The sequence below is a fragment of the Hyla sarda genome, chromosome 7 (genome assembly GCF_029499605.1).
Source record: "Hyla sarda isolate aHylSar1 chromosome 7, aHylSar1.hap1, whole genome shotgun sequence".
In the NCBI taxonomy this organism is placed as follows: Eukaryota; Metazoa; Chordata; class Amphibia; order Anura; family Hylidae; genus Hyla; species Hyla sarda.
In genome coordinates, this window is record NC_079195.1 from 72,881,099 (window position 1) to 72,900,665 (window position 19,567).

General features: G+C 44.1%; 1 protein-coding gene across 2 annotated transcripts in view; it reads left to right on the forward strand.

Annotated features, from left to right (window-relative positions):
- The first annotated feature begins 8,850 nt into the window (after window positions 1-8,850).
- SUFU (SUFU negative regulator of hedgehog signaling) overlaps window positions 8,851-19,567 on the forward strand; it is a 60,031-nt gene continuing 49,314 nt past the window's right edge. The window contains exons 1-2 of one of the 2 annotated variants that reach the window (XM_056529621.1): window positions 8,851-9,830; window positions 18,127-18,261. In XM_056529621.1, the coding sequence (XP_056385596.1) occupies window positions 9,682-9,830; window positions 18,127-18,261 (284 nt within the window). In that variant the 5' untranslated portion in view covers window positions 8,851-9,681. The remainder of the gene's footprint in view (window positions 9,831-18,126; window positions 18,262-19,567) is intronic. The other variant, XM_056529620.1, reaches the window with a different exon arrangement.

Below are 19,567 nucleotides of genomic sequence, written 5' to 3' on the forward strand. Positions count from 1 at the left end.
ATACTGTACATGCATCATACACACACAACACACTGTACACATTACATACTGTACATGCATCATACACACACATACAGTACACATTACATACTGTACATGCATCCTACACACACACATACTGTACACATTACAAACTGTACATGCATCATACACACACAACATACTGTACACATTACATACTGTACATGCATCATACGCACACAACACACTGTACACATTACATACTGTACATGCATCATACACACACATACTGTACACTAGAGATGAGCAAACTTACAGTAAATTCGATTCGTCACGAACTTCTCAGCTCGGCGGTTGCTGACTTTTCCTGCATGAATTAGTTCAGCTTTCCGGTGCTCCGGTGGGCTGGAAAAGGTGGATACAGTCCTAGAAAAGAGTCTCCTAGGACTGTTTTCACCTTTTCCAGCCCATGGGAGCATCTGAAAGCTGAACTAATTTATGCAGGAAAAGTCAGCAACCGCTGAGCCGAGAAGTTCGTGACGAATCGAATTTACTGTAAGTTCGCTCATCTCTACTGTACACATTACATACTGTACATGCATCCTACACACATACTGTACACATTACATACTGTACATGCATCATACACACACACACTGTACACATTACATACTGTACATGCTTCATACACACATACTGTACACATTACATACTGTACATGCTTCATACACACATACTGTACACATTACACACTGTACATGCATCATACACACACACACACACTGTACACATTACATACTGTACATACATGCTTCATACACACATAGATAGAATAGATCAGTGTTTCCCAACCAGGATGCCTACAGAGGTTGCAAAACTACAACTCCCAGCATGCCCAGACAGCCTTTGGCTGTCTGGGCATGCTGGGAGTTGTAGTTGTGCAACAACTGGAGGCACCCTGGTTGGGAAACACTGGTATGGATAGACACATGCACTTTACATATAGTCATCCACAGTAGTAACACACACACATGCACAATACATAGACATACACATATGTACACACACACACATATATATATATATATATATATATATATATATATATATCTCCACACACACACACACGCTTATACACACATATTTATATATATATATATATATATATATATATATATATATATATATATATATATATATATATTTACATCCAGGGACACCTATTGTAGTCCTGCCCCATGTTGTACAGCCTCTGCGATGCTCTCCTTTCCTCACAGCTCTCTCCTCCCCCTCCCTCTCCTCCTGCTCAGACAGCTGTAGGCTGAGAGAAGAGTCCAGGCTGAGGGAAGATACCAAGTGCAGCGGGGGTGGGGGGAGCGTGATTGTGGTGAGGTGAGAAGAACTCCAAAGCTGCAAATTAGTTTATTTAAAAAAATGTCAGACATTCGGGGGCCCTCTTGTTTGACTGGGTGCCTGGGGCACGGAGCACAAACTCCAAGAGCAGGATTGTTAATCGCTACAGGACGGGCAAGCACTGGCTGTGCTCGGGGGCCCCCAGCCAGCTTGGGGCCCCAAGCAATTGCTTGGTTTGCCTGTCCTGTAGCGACGGGCCTGGCCGCGGATCTTGGTTGCTGATAGCTACCGGGACCCACCTGATATGAAGCACGCTCAGCTCCTGAGCACGCTTCACATAACGGGAGTCGGTTATAATTATAACCTTTTCGTACGAGAACTAGTATGCTTAAAATTGTCCTCTTCTGACCTCTATAACTTATTTTTCCATATACGGGGCTATATAAGGACTCATTGTTTGCACCAGGATCTGTAGTTTTTATTAATACCATTTTTATTTAATAGGACCTTTTTTAATAACTGTATTTTTTATTAAATTAATTTTGCAAATACAAAAAGGAATAAAGAACAATGAAAGCAAAAAAGGACATAAATGCCCAATCATTCAAGCAAGTGACAAGTTGAATGGGAAGTTAGACATGCTAAGAAGTGTAACTGTCGTGGTCCATGTGGGAACCAACGACAGAATACATGGTAGGTGGAGGTCCTTGAAGAATAATTACAAGGAACTAGGTGCCAAGCTGAAGGGAAGGACCTCTAAGGTTGTGTTCTCTGGAATAATTCCTGTGCCATGCGCATCGCAGGAAAGACAGCGGGAGTTTAGGGAGTTAAATGCATGGCTTAAGTCATGGTGTAAGGGGGAAGGGTTTGGGTTTTTAGAGCACTGGGCTGACTTTTCATTGGGGTACAAACTTTATTCTACGGATAATTTGCACCTGAATGGAAGGGGGTCCGCTGTGCTGGGGGAGAGAATCCTGGAAGGGGTGGCTGAGTATTTAAACTAGGTGAGTGGGGGGAGGATAATAAAGCAAAGAAAGCAGACAGTGGGATGGATAGGTTAGAGAGGGGTCAGGACATAATGGTGGGTGGAGAGGAGTCCTGTGGGGGGAGGTTAAGAGCAGTGGATAAGGAGATCCATGGGTTACAAACCAGCCATAAAAATAAATGTAGCCCGAAACATTGTAATCCCAATAATTCAAAAAATTCCATTAGCCCCAATAACTCAATAACTACAATAAGCCCCATTAGCTCAAAAAATCCCATTAGCCCCAATAACTTAAATAACAACGTTAGACCCAATAACTCAAAAAATTTAATTAGCCCCAATAACTTAAATAGTACAATTAGCCCTTATAACTCAAAAAATAACATTAACCCCAATAACTCTGAAAATCCCATTAGTGAGACTATATGTGTAAAACTTAATGGAAATGTAAAGTGTATGTTCACAAATGCCAGAAGCCTAGCAAATAAAATGGGGGAGCTTGAGGCCTTGATACTGGAGGAACATATTGATATAGTTGGGGTCACTGAGACATGGCTGGACTCCTCGCATGACTGGGCTGTTAATCTGCAGGGGTTTACATTGTTTCGCAAGGATAGAATGAACAGAAAAGGTGGTGGGGTCTGTCTGTATGTAAGAAGTGGTATGAAAGTCAGTGTGAACGGTGCCATAGTGTGTGATGATTCTGAGGATGTGGAATCATTGTGGGTAGAATTACAAAAGGAGGGAAATACTGAAAAAATAGTATTTCGTGTAATCTACAGACCCCCTAATATCACTGAAGAGATAGAAGGTCGGCTTCATAAACAAATAGAGAGGGCCGCCCGGGCAGGTACAGTGGTAATAATGGGAGATTTTAACTATCCACATATAGATTGGGGCCTGGGGCTGGCTAAAACTACAAAGGGGAGAAAATTCCTAAATTTATTGCAGGATAACTTTATGGGCCAGTTTGTGGAGGACCCAACAAGAAGTGATGCCTTGTTGGATCTGATCATTTCCAACAACGCAGAGCTGATTGGTAATGTAACTGTGCGGGAAAACCTTGGTAATTGCGACCACAATATAGTTACTTTTGACTTAAAATGGAGAAAACAAAGACAGACGGGAAGGCAAAGACATATAACTTTAACCCCTTAAGGACCAAGGACGTACCGGTACGTCCTTGGTCCTGCTCTTCTGATATAACGCGGGGTTACACAGTAACCCCGCGTCATATCATGGCGGGCCCGGCGTCATAGTGAAGCCGGGACCCGCCTCTAATAGCGCGCAGCGCCGATCGCGGCACCGCGCGCTATTAACCCTTTAGCCGCGCGCTCAGAGCTGAGCCGCGCGGCTAAAAGTGAAAGTTCCTGACTAGCTCAGTCGGGCTGTTCGGGATAGCCGCGGCTAATCGCGGCATCCCGAACAGCTGACAGGACAGCGGGAGGGCCCCTTCCTGCCTCCTTGCTGTCCGATCGCCGAATGACTGCTCAGTGCCTGAGATCCAGGCCTGAGCAGTCATGCGGCAGAATCGTTGATCACTGGTTTCTTATGAGAAACCAGTGATCAACATAGAAGATCAGTGTGTGCAGTGTTATAGGTCCCTATGGGACCTATAACACTGCAAAAAAAAAGTGAAAAAAAAAAAGTGAATAAAGATCATTTAACTCCTCCCCTATTAAAAGTTTGAATCACCCCCCTTTTCCAATAAAAAAAAAACACAGTGTAAATAAAAATAAAAATAAACATATGTGGTATCACCGCGTGCGGAAATGTCCGAATTATAAAAATATATCATTAATTAAACCGCTCGGTCAATGGCGTGCGCGCAAAAAAATTCCAAAGTCCAAAATAGTGCATTTTTGGTCACTTTTTATATCATTTAAAAATGAATAAAAAGTGATCAATAAGTCCTATCAATGCAAAAATGGTACCGTTTAAAACTTCAGATCACGGCGCAAAAAATGAGCCCTCATACCGCCCCATATACGGAAAAATAAAAAAGTTATAGGGGTCAGAAGATGACAATTTTAAACGTATTAATTTTCCTGCATGTAGTTATGATTTTTTCCAGAAGTCCGACAAAATCAAACCTATATAAGTAGGGTATCATTTTAATCGTATGGACCTACAGAATACATATCAGGTGTCATTTTTACCGAAAAATGTACTACGTAGAAACGGAAGCCCCCAAAAGTTACAAAACAGCGTTTTTTTTTCTATTTTGTCGCACAATGATTTTTTTTCCCACTTCACCATAGATTTTTGGGCAAAATGACTGATGTCATTACAAAGTAGAATTGGTGGCGCAAAAAATAAGCCATCATATGGATTTTTAGGTGTAAATTTGAAAGAGTTATGATTTTTTAAAGGCAAGGAGCAAAAAACGAAAATGCAAAAACGGAAAAACCTCCGGTCCTTAAGGGGTTAAAAAGGCAAATTTCCCTGGGCTGAGATCTGCACTACAGGACATAGACTGGGGGGAGGTGTTCTCAAATACTGATACAGAAGGTAAATGGGACATCTTTAAATCAACTCTAAATAACTATACAGCTAAATATATACCAAAGGGGAACAAATATAAACGATTAAAACTAAATCCTACATGGCTGACAAATGATGTTAAAAGAGCAATAAACAACAAAAAAATAGCCTTCAAAAAATTCAAATCTGATGGGTCAGCTATAACATTTAAACAGTACAAGGAGCTTAATAAAATCTGTAAAAATGTAATAAAAACAGCAAAAATTCAAAATGAGAGACAGGTGGCCAAAGAAAGCAAAACTAATCCTAAATATTTTTTTAGATATATAAATACAAAAAAACCAAGGACAGAGCATGTAGGACCCCTTAATAATGATAATGGGGAGGTTGTCACGGGCGATCAAGAGAAGGCGGAGTTACTGAATGGGTTCTTTAGTTCTGTATACACTATGGAAAAAGGAGCTGACATTGGCCAGGTCAGTGCTGGTAACACATCATGTAATGTACTTAACTGGCTTAATGTAGAGATGGTACAAGGTAAGTTAAGTAATATAGATGTAAGCAAATCTCCAGGGCCAGATGGATTGCACCCAAGAGTTCTTAGAGAGGTAAGTTCAGTAATATCTGTACCCTTGTTCATGATATTTAGAGATTCTCTGGTGTCTGGTATTGTGCCAAGGGACTGGCGCAAGGCTAATGTGGTACCAATCTTCAAGAAGGGCTCTAGGTCTTCGCCAGGCAATTATAGACCGGTAAGTCTAACGTGCATTGTGGGTAAATTGTTTGAAGAACTTATAAGGGATTACATACAGGAATACATAGGGGATAATAGTATTATAAGTGATAGCCAGCATGGGTTTACTAAGGATAGAAGTTGTCAAACCAATCTAATTTGCTTTTATGAAGAGGTGAGTAGAAGCCTTGACAGAGGAATGGCTGTGGATATAGTGTTTCTGGATTTTGCCAAAGCGTTTGATACTGTCCCTCACAGACGTCTGACAGGTAAGTTAAGGTCTTTGGGCTTGGAAACTTTAGTTTGTAACTGGATTGAACACTGGCTCATGGATCGTACCCAGAGAGTGGTGGTCAATGATTCGTACTCTGATTGGTCCCCGGTTATTAGTGGTGTACCCCAAGGTTCAGTACTGGGCCCGCTGTTGTTTAATTTATTTATCAATGATATAGAGGATGGTATTAACAGCTCTGTTTCTATCTTTGCAGATGACACCAAGCTTTGTAGCACGGTACAGTCTATAGAGGATGTGCATAAGTTACAGGATGACTTGGATAGACTAAGTGTCTGGGCATCCACTTGGCAAATGAGGTTCAATGTCACTGGCAGAGTCACTGGTAGAGAAGGATCTGGGTGTACTTGTAGATCACAGACTACAGAATAGCATGCAATGTCAGGCTGCTGCTTCCAAAGCCGGCAGGATATTGTCATGTATAAAAAGAGGCATGGACTCAAGGGACAGGGACATAATACTCCCCCTTTATAAAGCATTGGTACGGCCTCACCTGGAATATGCTGTTCAGTTTTGGTCGCCTGTTCATAAAAGGGACACTGCGGAGTTGGAAAGGGTGCAGAGACGCGCGACTAAACTAATATGGGGAATGGAACATCTTAGCTATGAGGAGCGATTAAAGGAGTTACAATTGTTTAGTCTTGAGAAGAGACGTTTAAGGGGGGATATGATAAACGTATATAAGTATATAAATGGCCCATACAAAAAATATGGAGAAAAACTGTTCCAGGTTAACCCCCCCCCCAAAGGACGAGGGGGCACTCCTTCTGTCTGGAGAAGAAAAGGTTTAGTCTCAAGGGGCGACACGCCTTCTTTACCGTGAGGATTGTGAATTTATGGAACGGTCTACCTCAGGAACTGGTCACAGCAGGAACAATTAACAGCTTTAAAACAGGGTTAGATACATTCCTGGAACAAAATAACATTAATGCTTATGCAGAATTATAAAACTACATCCCTTTCCCTTATCCCCTTACACCCTTTACTTCAATTCCCTGGTTGGACTTGATGGACGTATGTCTTTTTTCAACCATACTAACTATGTAACAATGTAATAAACATATCTAGTGCACCATATAAGCAAAGCCTTAGCACGAGTGGTGACATGGATGACAAAACTATAGCACTGGAGAGCAAAGCAAGAAAAAGGAACTATGTGAACTATGGAACTATGCGTAAAACGCTAACCCTTGAGAAATATATAAGATCGCCAAAATAGACATCAGACTTGAGTGGACTTCTTGATTGCTTTTAGTTATTTTTTTTCTAATGAATATAAAAAAAGAATTGACCTACTCAAAAACAATGTACACAGATATAATCAATTTTATTAAAGAAAAAATTACACACATTTAAAAGCACGGAAAAATAGGAGGAATGGACATCTCAGAAGAAGGCGACATCACCTGGACTACTGCTTAAAGGGGTTCTCCCTTGTTTATACTGTTTTTTGTTATTATGTTTGTGTGTTATGTGTGTATAAGTATGTGTTTTTTTTTATGTGTGTTGTGATTATGTATATATGTATTTTCTTACCTTTTGTGAAGATCCGGAAGCTGGCCCCTTTTTCTTCCAGCGGCTTGCTGTGTACCTCGGCCTCCGCCATGTTGTGTTTGGTAAGTGGGATGTCGGGGGGTGTGTTCTTGCTTCTGTCCTTCCTATCTTCTGACGTCCGAGGCATGCGCAGGTAATTTTTTTTTTTTTTTACCAATAAAGTTTTTTTTGTCTAATTGACAAACAGTCTGCGCTTGCGCGAAGCTACGCTATTAGCGTAGACCTAACGTACGCTACGCTGTTAGCATAGCACTTGCGTACTTGCGCATGCGCAGGCAATTACACAAAAAAAACTTTATTGGTAAAAAAAAAAAAAAAACTGCGCATGCCACGGAAGAAACAGGAAGAAAAGATTTGCCTCGGACGTCAGAAGATAGGAAAGACAGAAGCAAGAACACACCCCCCGACATCCCACTTACCGAACACAACATGGCGAAGGCCGAGGTACACAGCAAGCCGCTGGAAGAAAAAGGGGCCAGCTTCCGGATCTTCACAAAAGGTAAGAAAATACATATATACATAATCACAACACACATAAAAAAACACATACTTATACACATATAACGCACAAACATAATAACAAAAAACAGTATAAGCAAGAGAGAACCCCTTTAAAGCGTACCCGTCAGATCCAATCCAGCTGTGAGCCCTACGCTTACAGCTGTCATTCAAGGAAGTGTGTCCATGACACAGGTGACAACGCATGGACACAGCAGGACTAGTATGTGTCCAAGCAGGCAGGGGGGCAGTTGTTTGACTTTGCTTTTTCAGTATGAAATAATATGGTGTGTTTTTTTTAAACTTTTTATTTAACTTTTTTAGTCCCTTAGGGGACTTTTAGGAGGAATCATTAGATTCCTCATACAGATCAATTTGGTTTCATAGAACCACATTAATCTGTGCGCTCTGCGCTCAATTGCTAAAGCCTGGTCCTGCCAGGCATTATCATTCACAGCGCAGCAGCAAGCACGGAAGGAGAGGTAAGCCCTTCGGCTACCTCAGAAGTTCGTGATCGTGCTGTGGGGGGCTCATTGGGGCGATCCACCCCACTGGACCACCAGGGATGGTTTAAATGTCCCTTTAGACGCTGCTGTCAACTTTGACAGCGACTATCTAAAGAGTTAATAGCCGGCCACATGTCGGCTATTAACGCCGGCCCCCAGCTACAGGAATCAGCAACCAGTTAATAAAGAAAATGGCTCCTGAAAATCTCACCACTAGGGGTCCTCATACCTAACATGGAACACAAGCCAGTCCTGCAGCAGCAGCTTGTCCATTAGTCAAGAGAAGAGAGTCATGGACAAGAAATAACTCATAGACAAGGCTGCATGAGCAGACACACCAATCAACTCCCACCACCACACGGGAGTGACATATCCCCCCCCCCCCCCCCCCGGGAAGGTCGGACCCCCACGATCAGCTACTTAGAAGTTAATTTTGGCCACAGTACTTTAACGCTGGACATCAGCTCTAACAGTGATGTCCTGCATTACCGTGCCTCCTAGTTGTTGACGTCCTGCGTCCTTAAGAGGCTAAAAAGGCTATTTCATTGGTCACTATGGGAAATGGGTCAACTTTTCCTCTGCACAAGTTGTGATAACTTTCCCCCCATTGTAAGGGTCAATTTCCTTGTGAAATGAAACTCAAAAATATACTGGGGGATATAAAGAAAAACAGTATAGTAGTAAATCTGTCCTTTACCTATAACAACCAATCACAGCTCAACATTCATATCCTAACGAGCTGTGGTTATATGAAACCTGAGCTGTGACTGGTTGCCCTGGGCAACTGACACATATTCAGGATTATTTCCTCCACTTTGAGAACCAAACCTAAAAGTTTTTCTCCCCCCTCTGCCTGTAGACCTATTGTGCTATCTTATCTCATGACGTCAAATATTTTAATAACGAATTTCACTCTGCTATATCTGTGATCGTGGCTCTTTTTCCAACCAGCAATATGGCTCCATCTCCATGCTAGCGACATCAACGTAGAACGTTATGTGCGCTACGATTGGCTGCGCTGCTAACCAATGAGGAGTAAGAAGAGTGCCGCGGCCTAACCTCACGACGTTCGTAATTGGCTGTCGGGGCAGCCAATGGGAATGGTCGCTCGGAAAAAGACCACCGTCTAGTCTGCAGCAACAAGCTGTGAGGCGCTTCTCCAGAGGTTTCTCCCGGGGGCTGCTGGGACAGGGGAAGCTCCGCCGCCTCTCAGTGTGCGGGACGGCACCGTTCACACCACAAGATTCCTCGTAGCGTTCGTCACTTGCGGTTCGCCAAGTGTGCGTTTATTACCGCTGCTGAGTGTGTGGAGGGGATGGAGGAGATGCGGCCTAGCGGCGGTCCCACGTCCCAGCCCTTCCCGACCCTCTTCCCTCCCGGACTCCATGCTATCTATGGAGAGTGCCGACGGCTGTACCCGGAGCAGCCCAATCCCCTGCAGGTCACCGCCATCGTCAAGTACTGGTGAGTCCCGGCTGCTTCTCATAGGGGTCCCGGTTGTGGGGGCGTATGATCACTACATCTGCTCTCCATACAAGTCAGGAGGATGTGTATCTACTGCAGGACATGCTGGGAATTGTAGTTTTGCAAATGCCGAAAAGCTAGAAGTTTGAGGTCATTACTTATACATTGTTGCACAACAGCTGTTAAAAAAACTACAACTCCCAGCATGCCGTGACAGCCTGCACCAATAGCTGAAGTGCATTGAAGTAAGGCAGTGTTTCCCAACCAGTCTGGGCATGCTGGGAGTTGTAGATTTGCAACAGCTGAAGGCACCTTGGTTGGGAAACACTGAAGTAGAAAACACAGCTGTAAACTTATAACTTGTGATACTGCAGATGTTGTGAAACAGTTGGAGACGCAGTTGGAAAGACTACGGGCATGCTGGGAGTTGTAGTTTTGCAACACACTGGTTAGGAAACACAGCTCCACATCAGTGTCCTTCAGCTCTTGGTGCGGCTGTCGGGTCATGTTGGGAGTTGTAGTTTTGCTGTATAGCCAAAAGTTACGTCTACAGAAGGTGTCATCAAAATACATAAAAAAAAACTCCCAGAATGCCCGCACAGTCTTTCCAGGATGCCTCCAGCTTTTACAAAACTGCAAAGCTGACTGGGCATGCTGAAAGTTGTAGTTTTGTAACAGCTGGAGGCACCCTCGTTGGGAAACACTGATGCAGAGGACACTGCTGTAGGCTTATAACTTGTATGCCAGATGTTTCAAAACTACAACTCTCAGCATGCCCTGACAGCCAGTGACTGTGATGGGATGCTGGGAGTTGTGGTTTTAGAATTGCTGAAAAGCCCCACATTTGAGATCACAGCAGTAGACGTAACATTCAAGGCTTTCAGGGCATGCTGTGAGTTGTAGTTTTCCAACCACTGGAGTACCACAAGTTGTCTGCAGCAGTGACCTCTACATTGTGGCTTTTCAGCAGTTGCAAATCTACAACTCACAGTATGGCCAGATGGATTCAGGCTGTTAGGGTTTGCTGGGAGTTGTAGTTTTGCAACAGCTGTTGTGCCACAAGCTTTAATTCTGCAGCAGTTAAAGAGTACCTGTCACCAAATAAAACCTTTAATATAGTGTTCCTTGTGTAGTTACCGGACACTTCCCATTCACTTGCTTTTAAAATTTTCAACATAAATATGTGTAATATGTATTATAAAAAACAGCCACTAGGTGGCTCTGTTCTGTTCCCTGTCACAATTAATACAGGGAGTTTGGTCTCCGCCCGGCCCGGCAGGAGACCAAACTCAGGAAATGCTTCTCTGCCCTGAGCCTGATTGACAGCTGCACAGGGCCTCACTGAAACATGAACAGAGCCTGATTTAAACGGGTACTCCACTGGAAAATATATATATATTTTTAAATCAACTGATGCCAGAAAGTTAAACAGATTTGTAAATTACTTCTATTTAAAAATCTTAACCCTTCCAGTACTTATTAGCTGCTTTATGTTCAAGAGTAAGTTCTTTTCTTTTTGAATTTCCTTTCAGTCTGACCAGAGTGCTCTCTGCTGATACCTCTGTCCATGTCAGGAACTGTCCGGAGCAGTAGAAAATCACCATAGCAAACCTCTCCTGCTTTGGACAATTTCCTAAAGTGGACAGAGGTGTCAGCAGAGAGCACTGTGGTCAGACAGAAAGGAAATTCAAAAAGAAAATAACTTCCTGTGGAGCATATAGCGGCTGATAAGTTTAAATAGAAGTGATTTACAAATCTGTTTAACTTTCTGGCACCAGTTGATTAAAATTAATATATAAAATTTTTCAAGGGGAGTATCCTTTTAAAATATGCACACAGCCGGAGGTCTTCTATTCATCACAGCACTGCAACCATGTGAGGGCAGAAGTGGTCCCCCAGCAGGCTTCAGTGATGTCATGTCTGCTGGGAAACGCCCACTTTCTCCTGCTAGGAGATTACACTATGTGAGCAAGAAGAAACGTAAGATACGCAGCTTTTTAAACCTCTGAAAATGTTTTTAACAGTGGGAGGGGTGTTAGAAGTAGTTAGTGAACATAACCTGAGTTAGTTTAGAAAAGTTTTTGACAGGTACTTGGGGCACTCCAGCTGGGAGTTGTATTAGACTTATAATTTGTCTCCAGCTGTTGCAAAACATAGAACTTCTAGCATGCCTGACAGCCATTTGCTGGGATTTGCATCTGTTAGATTACCAGCAATTAGGGGTCGCTACTGTTGGCTTATAACTAGCTATCTGGGCATGCTGGATGTTGTAGTTCTGCTATAGCTGGAGGCACACTGGCTGGGGATCATTACTCTAGACCCCTGATTTAGCTATTGAAGGGTCTCCCGGCTCACGTTTATCTGACCAGTGATCTGCCAGGACTCCTCCTCACTGTATACACATGACATCTTGTATATACCATGCACATGATTTCTCACCAGACAAGACTTCAGTCCTCATCGTGTCCTTGATCCCTGGACATTTCTTATAGTCCACAAGGTGAAATCTGAGCTTCCTTACCAACATTGTTGGAAACAACCCGGCCTATGGCTATTTAATTATAAACAATAAACCCAAAGTACAGGTTACTGGAGCCGCACTCTAAACCAAACGTGTAGTAATGTATCCGTGGACTCTCTACATTGGAGGTGTGGGGGATAAAATACTCATCATGGGGGGCAGGGACCTTTCTGGACTTCCTGCCAGTAATCCTATTGAGTGACTGTATTCAGCCTCTCTTGGTTTATCACAGGGAGCAATAACCTGTGTAGAAAACCACATCCACCCTCTGCACAATCCTGTTAAAGGAGTCGTCCGGCCAGTAAACCCTGGTGGCCTATCTGGGGTCCGACTTCCAGCACCCGCTGATCACCTGTCTTGTGCGAGGACCACCGTCATTGAAGAGGCTGTGGTGTCTGCTAAACCACTCCAACCTATTCTAACAGCTGATTGGCTGAGTTCCACAAGTCATACCCCCCAGGCCATTAGTTTTTACAGGCTAGAAAGCCCCCATTGATGATGACTTTATTCCAATATTTCCAGTGTAAAATCCACAGATATGTTTCTATGCATTTGTGTGAATTCTAGTACACCTCCAGTAACATCAGTTTTTACAGGCTGGATGACTCAATTTAAGGTTAGTCACGATGTAGTGTGAGCAGATGTACAGAGCTGTGTGCCTCCAGCTGCTGCAAAACTACAACTCCCAGCATGCCCGGACAGCCTCCTGCTGTTCGGACATGCTGGCAGTTGTAGTTTTGCAACAGCTGCAGACATAAGTCAGTGTTTCCCAACCAGGGTGCCTCCAGCTGTTGCAAAACTACAACTCACCTTTACGATAATGCCCCGGCCAGAGACGACAGTCGCCGCTGCTGCCCCATTGCCTCCCCCCATCCTCTGCCTACATACCTCCGCTGCTGCCCCATTGCCTCCCCCCATCCTCTGGCCACTTACCGCCGCCCCCCCATCCCCGGTGTTATAATTACCTGTTCCTCGGGTCCGCGATACTTCTGGCTCCTGTGCTGCGCTGCGTAATGACAAGTGACGTCCCCAACGCGAAGTCACCGTCAGTGCACACAGTGACAGCGCAGGAGGCAAACGGAGCCAGAAGTATTGCGGACCCCAGGAACAGGTAATTATAACATTGGGGATGGGGGGGGGGGGGTGATGGGGCTGCGGCGGTATGTGGGCAGAGGATGGGGGGGGGGGCTTGGAGGCGATGGGGCAACTGTGGTGGTTAGACTCAGGACCCCAGGACAGGCAGTGGGAGAGAAGCGGGTGGTGGCGGTCTCTGGCCTGGCAAAAGCCGCTGCAGTTCATTGATTTAAAGCGCCCGCCGGGTGTTGAAATAGCCGATAACTTATACCGGAATATCGGTATAAGTTATCGGTTATCAGCCTGAAAGTTGACAGATTATCGATATCGGTCGATTCCCTACAGGTGAACAATCTTTATTCTTTAAAAAAAACTGGACTAGATCCCTCCTATATGTTCTAGTCTAGTATATCTAGCACTCTTCACCCCTTTTATTAGTCATGGCAAAAAAAAAAATGGCTGCGACTCAGAAGAACTTGCCTCTCTTGTGTAATACAATAGAGGCCATGCCTGTAAATTGTTCCATATAAGCTTCTGCAGAGGAAGTATGGGGAGGTTTATCAAAACCTGTGCAGAGGAAAAGTTGCCCATAATAACCAATCAGATCGCTTCTTTCATTTTGGAAAGGGCTACTGAAAAATGAAAGCAATCTGGTTGCTATTGGCAACTGATCAACTTTTCCTTTACACGTGTTTTGATAAATCTCCCCCCTGTATACTTCCCTCAGACTAGTGGGTTGTGGAGACGCTGGTATACAGTGTTCCCCCGACCTGTGGCTCTCCAGCTGTCACAAAACTACAACTCCCATCATGCCCTGGGGGCCTGTGAATGCATAATGGGAGTTGTAGTTTTGCAGCAGCTGGAGAGCCACAGGTTAGGAAACACTGCTCCAGGCGATATCATCCGATGCTTCTTGGGACAGTATCCTGACAGCGGATCCAGACTAGATCTTGTGTTTAGTGAGTTCCCATAGGAATCTGCTGCTGTTCCATTCATCAGAAGCCGAGATCACTCAATGTTGTTTCCGTTTGTTATCATGTAAATTGATCAAACCCTAATCCTGCTTGAAGATTTCTACACTTTGCAGCTTGTATGACAAGCACAGGACTATACAGGACCTCTTATGTTTCTTAGGCTTTTATGTCAATGTTAGTTCTTGTGCAATGCTCCCAGTCTGTGCTGTGACGACAGTAGCTATGGTGGGTTGTTTAGCTCTTTGTTTACATATTGTTGTAATATATTTGATTTGATTAATAAGAGGTGTAATTAAACATAGTGTGGTGCAAGTTGTGGAGAGTCTTCTTCATCCTATTGCGTAGTTTGGTCAAGCACCGAGCTCCTCGAGTTAATACAGCTACCTAGTAACAGGCCCTTGCCCTAAAGGTGGCCACGCTTGTCCTCCATTCTGTTATGGCAACCTGCATATTGCTTTGTACAATTTTCCACTAGTTTGCTGATGTGTATTGACAGCTCTTAAAGGGGTACTCCGGTGAAAACCTTTTTTCTTTTAAATCAACTGGTGGCAGAAAGTTGAACATATTTGTAAATTACTTCTATTAAAAAAAATCTTAATCCTTCCTGTACTTATTAGCTGCTGAATACTACAGAGGAAATTTCTTTTTGGAATGCTCTCTGATGACATCACAAGCACAGTTCTCTCTGCTGATGTTATTATAATAATAATAATAATAATAATGTTTTATTTATTGTTGTCCTTAGTGGGATTTGAACCCAAGTCCCCAGCACTGCAAGGCAACAGTACTTACCACTGAGCCACCATGCTGCCCTTAGCATACATCTGCTATGCATGTCAGCAGAGAGCACTGTGCTCGTGATGTCATCAGTGTTCCAAAAAGAAAGGAATTTCCTTTGTAGCATTCAGCAGCTCAAAGTACTGGAAGGATTAAGATTTTTTTAATAGAAGTAATTTACAAATATGTTTAACTTTGTGCCACCAGTTGATTTAAAAGAAAAAAAGGTTTTCACCGGAGTACCCCTTTAAAGGACAACTGCAGTGGTAAACATTTATATATGCCCGGGCCTCAAAAATAAACTCATACATACCTTCCTACGAGCCCCCGTTGGTCCGGCACAGGCCTCACGGTCCGGCAGTGCTGACGTCATTCCATTTCCTGGGGACGGGGACGCCGCAGAACAGTCTGCGTATCACCAGCCGCAGCGATGTCCCGCCTTGGCCTGTGATAGGCTGAGCCAACTGTCATGTAAGGAGCTCTGGCCAGAGCTCCTTACATGACAGTGGGCTCAGCCTATCACAGGCCAGGGCGGGACATCGCTGCGGCTGGTGATACACCGACGGTTCTGCGGCGTCCCTGTCCCCAGGAAGTGGAATGACGTCAGCACTGCCGGACCGTGAGGCCTGCGCTGGACCAACGGGGGCTCATAGGAAGGTATGTATGAGTTTATTTTGTTTGTTTTTGAGGCCCGAGTACAGGCATATATAAATGTTTACCACTGCAGTTGTCCTTTAAAGGTAACCTTTCACCTGTTCCATTCTGCCCAAAACACGGGCAGGATAGGACAGAGGCAACTGAAACATTTTAGAGTATCTGTTCTATGCTGCCTGTGGTTTGAGTATTATGGAACAGGTGACATGTTCCCATTAAGGGCACGTTCCCACTTGCCGTTTTTGCTGCTGCGTATTTTCTTTCCCATTGAAGTTCAATGGGAAAGAAAATACGGCACGTGGGAACGTGCCCTAAAAGCCACCTTTTTCCAGTGTAGCTTCTTTTTATCATGTTCTTACATCTGGCAATATAAGTATAGTTTTTGTTTGGAAAAAGGGTGTAGACAGCTCTCACCTCCCTTGTGGATATACAAGTGTGCCCGGACTGGCGGTAGTGCAACCACTCAATATAGCAAACAAAACGAAAATGTCCAGCACACAAGATCCGTTGCTCTTAGGATTTATTGGGCATAAAATCAGGTACACAAATACACAGTGTATAGTCTACGCGTTTCAGGTAATACCAGGGCTGTGGAGTCGGTAGATAAATGTTCCAACTCCGGAGTTTTCCGTGCTTCAGACTCCGACTCCTCTGTATTAATATGTGAATGTATTTTATACATTCCTTGAAGGAAAGAAAGGTAACATACCTGTCATTACCACAGGACTACTGGCTGGGAAGCCAACAGTCTACTGTATTGAACAGTTTGTGTGCTGATCTGCTGCTGAAGATAGGGCAGTGGGAGGATCCAGGAAGGGGCATTTATTATAAAACATGATTTCCCTAGTAGAATCCCATAGTCAAGTTTAAAGGGGTACTCCGCCCCTAGACATCTTATCCCCTATCCAAAGGATAGGGGATAAGATGTCAGATCGCCGGGGTCCTGCTGCTGGGGACCCCCGGGATCGCCACTGCGGCACCGGGCTTTCATTACTACACAGAGAGAGTTCGCTCTGTGCGTAATGATGGGCGATACAGGGGATGGAGCAGCGTGATGTCATTGCTCCGCCCTTCGTGACATCATGGCCCGCGCCCTTAATGCAAGTCTATGGCAGGGGGGGAGCGTGACGACCCCCACGCCCCTTCCCATAGACTTGTATTGAGGGGGCGGGCTGTGACATGAGGGGCGGAGCCGTGATGTAACGATGCTCTGGCCCCTGTATCGCCCGTCATTACGCACAGAGCGAACTCGCACTATGCAGTAATGAGCGCGCAGTGTCGCAGCGGCGATCCCGGGGTCCCCAGCAGCGGGACCCCGGCAATCTGACATCTTATCCCCTTTCCAAAGGTTAGGGGATAAGATGTCAGATCGCCGGGGTCCCGCTGCTGGGGACCCCCGGGATCGCCGATGCGGCACCGCGCTATCATTACTGCACAGAGTGAGTTCGCTCTGTGCGTAATGACGGGCGATACAGGGGCCGGAGCATCGCTACATCATGGCTCCGCCCCTTGTGATGTCTAGGGGCGGAGTACCCCTTTAAGCTAACAATCGAGTTTACAAGTTTTTATAGCCTTAGCTGAATGACAGCAGTTTTTCCAATGGTTTACAGCTTCAGTCTTGAACTATTGACCCTCCATTCCCTTCACTTATGCAAGTGTCTCTAGTCCTGCGAAAAACATATTTCCTTAACCCCTTATCAGTGAGAGGCTAGGTTACCCATGGGTTCCCTTTAACAGCAGGACACAACACTAGGGAAAGTATAAGTATTGCCACTCCTAATTGTGCGTTGTGAATAGTACATGAAAAGCATGCTTCTTCAGTCACTTAACGTGTTCGTTTTGCGGTTACCTGAGGCACTGCATACATTGATCTTTATTCTTATAGTAGAGAATTCATTATTTATAACTTTTTGTGAATTGGGACATTTAAACTTGCTTTTTTTTAATTTTTTTTTATTCCAATCTAAATTTAGTAGGAGTCGGAGTCGGTGCATTGTTTGCCGACTCCAGGTACCCATAATTTCGTTCGACTCCGACTCCAACTCCACAGACCTGGGTAATACTACCCTTAGTCATGCCATGCCTACGGGTAGTATTACCCGAAACGCGTAGGCTATACACTCCATGTATTTGTGTACCTGATTTTATGCCCAATAAATCCCAAGAGCAACGGATCTTGTGTGCTGGACGTTTTTGTTTTGTTTGCTATAGTTTTTGTTTGGTTTATTTATTTTAAAAATTTGTTTTAACATATTATTTTATAAATGTTTTATCCTATTTCGTTCTACCTTTTTAGGTTGGGTGGACCTGATCCGCTGGACTATGTGAGCATGTACCGTAATTTAGGCAATCCTGAACTGAATGTCCCTGAGCATTGGCATTATGTCAGTTTTGGACTAAGTGATTTGTATGGAGACAACAGAGTACATGAGTAAGTTACTTGGAAACATTGGATTTTCTTTATTCTAGGTATTTTTTTTATTTTTATATTATATAGTCTTTGTGTATTAAAAGTATTCTTTGTTTTGTGAATTCAGTTCATTACCGTTTTAGAGTAGGATTTAAAGGGGTACTCCGCCCCTAGACATCTTATCCCCTATCCAAAGGATAGGGAATAAGATGTCAGATCGCCGGGGTTCAGCCGCTGGGGACCTCCGCAATATAGCAAGCAGCACCCACCTGTAAACGCTTCCCGAAGCGCTGGAGGGTCTCTGGCTAATTCCTCCCGACCACGGGGAGGGAAGACCCCATCCCATAGACTTGCATTGAGGGTGCGGGGCGTGACGTCATACGGGGGCCGAGTTGTGACGTCATGATCTTCCGTCCCCGTCCTCCAGCGCTTCCAGAAGCATTTACAGGTGGGTGCTGCTTGTAATATTGCGGGGGTCCCCAGCGGTGGGACCCCGGTGATCTGACATCTTATCACCTATCCTTTTGGATAGGGGATAAGATGTCTAGAGGCGGAGTACCCCTTTAATAAAATAAAAGAAATGATTTTATTTTGTCTCTCACTTCCCCACAGGTTTATAATTCTTTTTCATTAGATCTTTCTGCTGGATTGGTCTGTGCGCGCACATTCATTCATTCATTTCCTGCAGGGGAAATATATGGCCAGCAACTACTTTCATGCTGCCTGAACTATAAGTCATAAGGTGATCACAGGCAGACTGATGGATCTCTCCCTATAGCCAAACAAACAGTCAAGGCCTGCAGGGCAGGTAAAAACGACTGAGGATCCCTGTGATGACTCGTGGTTCAGGCAGCATGACAGCGATGATATGTTCTCTCTTAAAAATACCTGAGCATGATCTACTGGAGACCGGTTCAGTGTTTCAACTTTCTAGGCACAGTCATACATAGAAGTTACAGAAGCAAAACAAAAAAAAAATATTTGGGTAATAGATTTTCGCCTTTTTTTTATTTTTTTTATCCCAAAATAAAAACCTTTAAGTAAACAAAAATGCCTCTAAGGGTAGGCTCATGTTTTGTATTTTGCTGCACATTTGCTGCTGCGTATTTTCCTACCCTTTTGAAGTCAATGGGTAGCAAAATCAGTTGGGTATTTTACTACCCATTGACTTCAATGGGTAGGAAAATAGGCATAAAATATGGCACGTGTGACCCAACCCTGTCCATTGCTACAGAGGACTTTCCTGATTTGTTTCTTTTTGGTCTAGAGCAATATCCCTATTACTATTATGTCTAGTTGAGTCTTATAAAAAGTAGCCACCGTTATA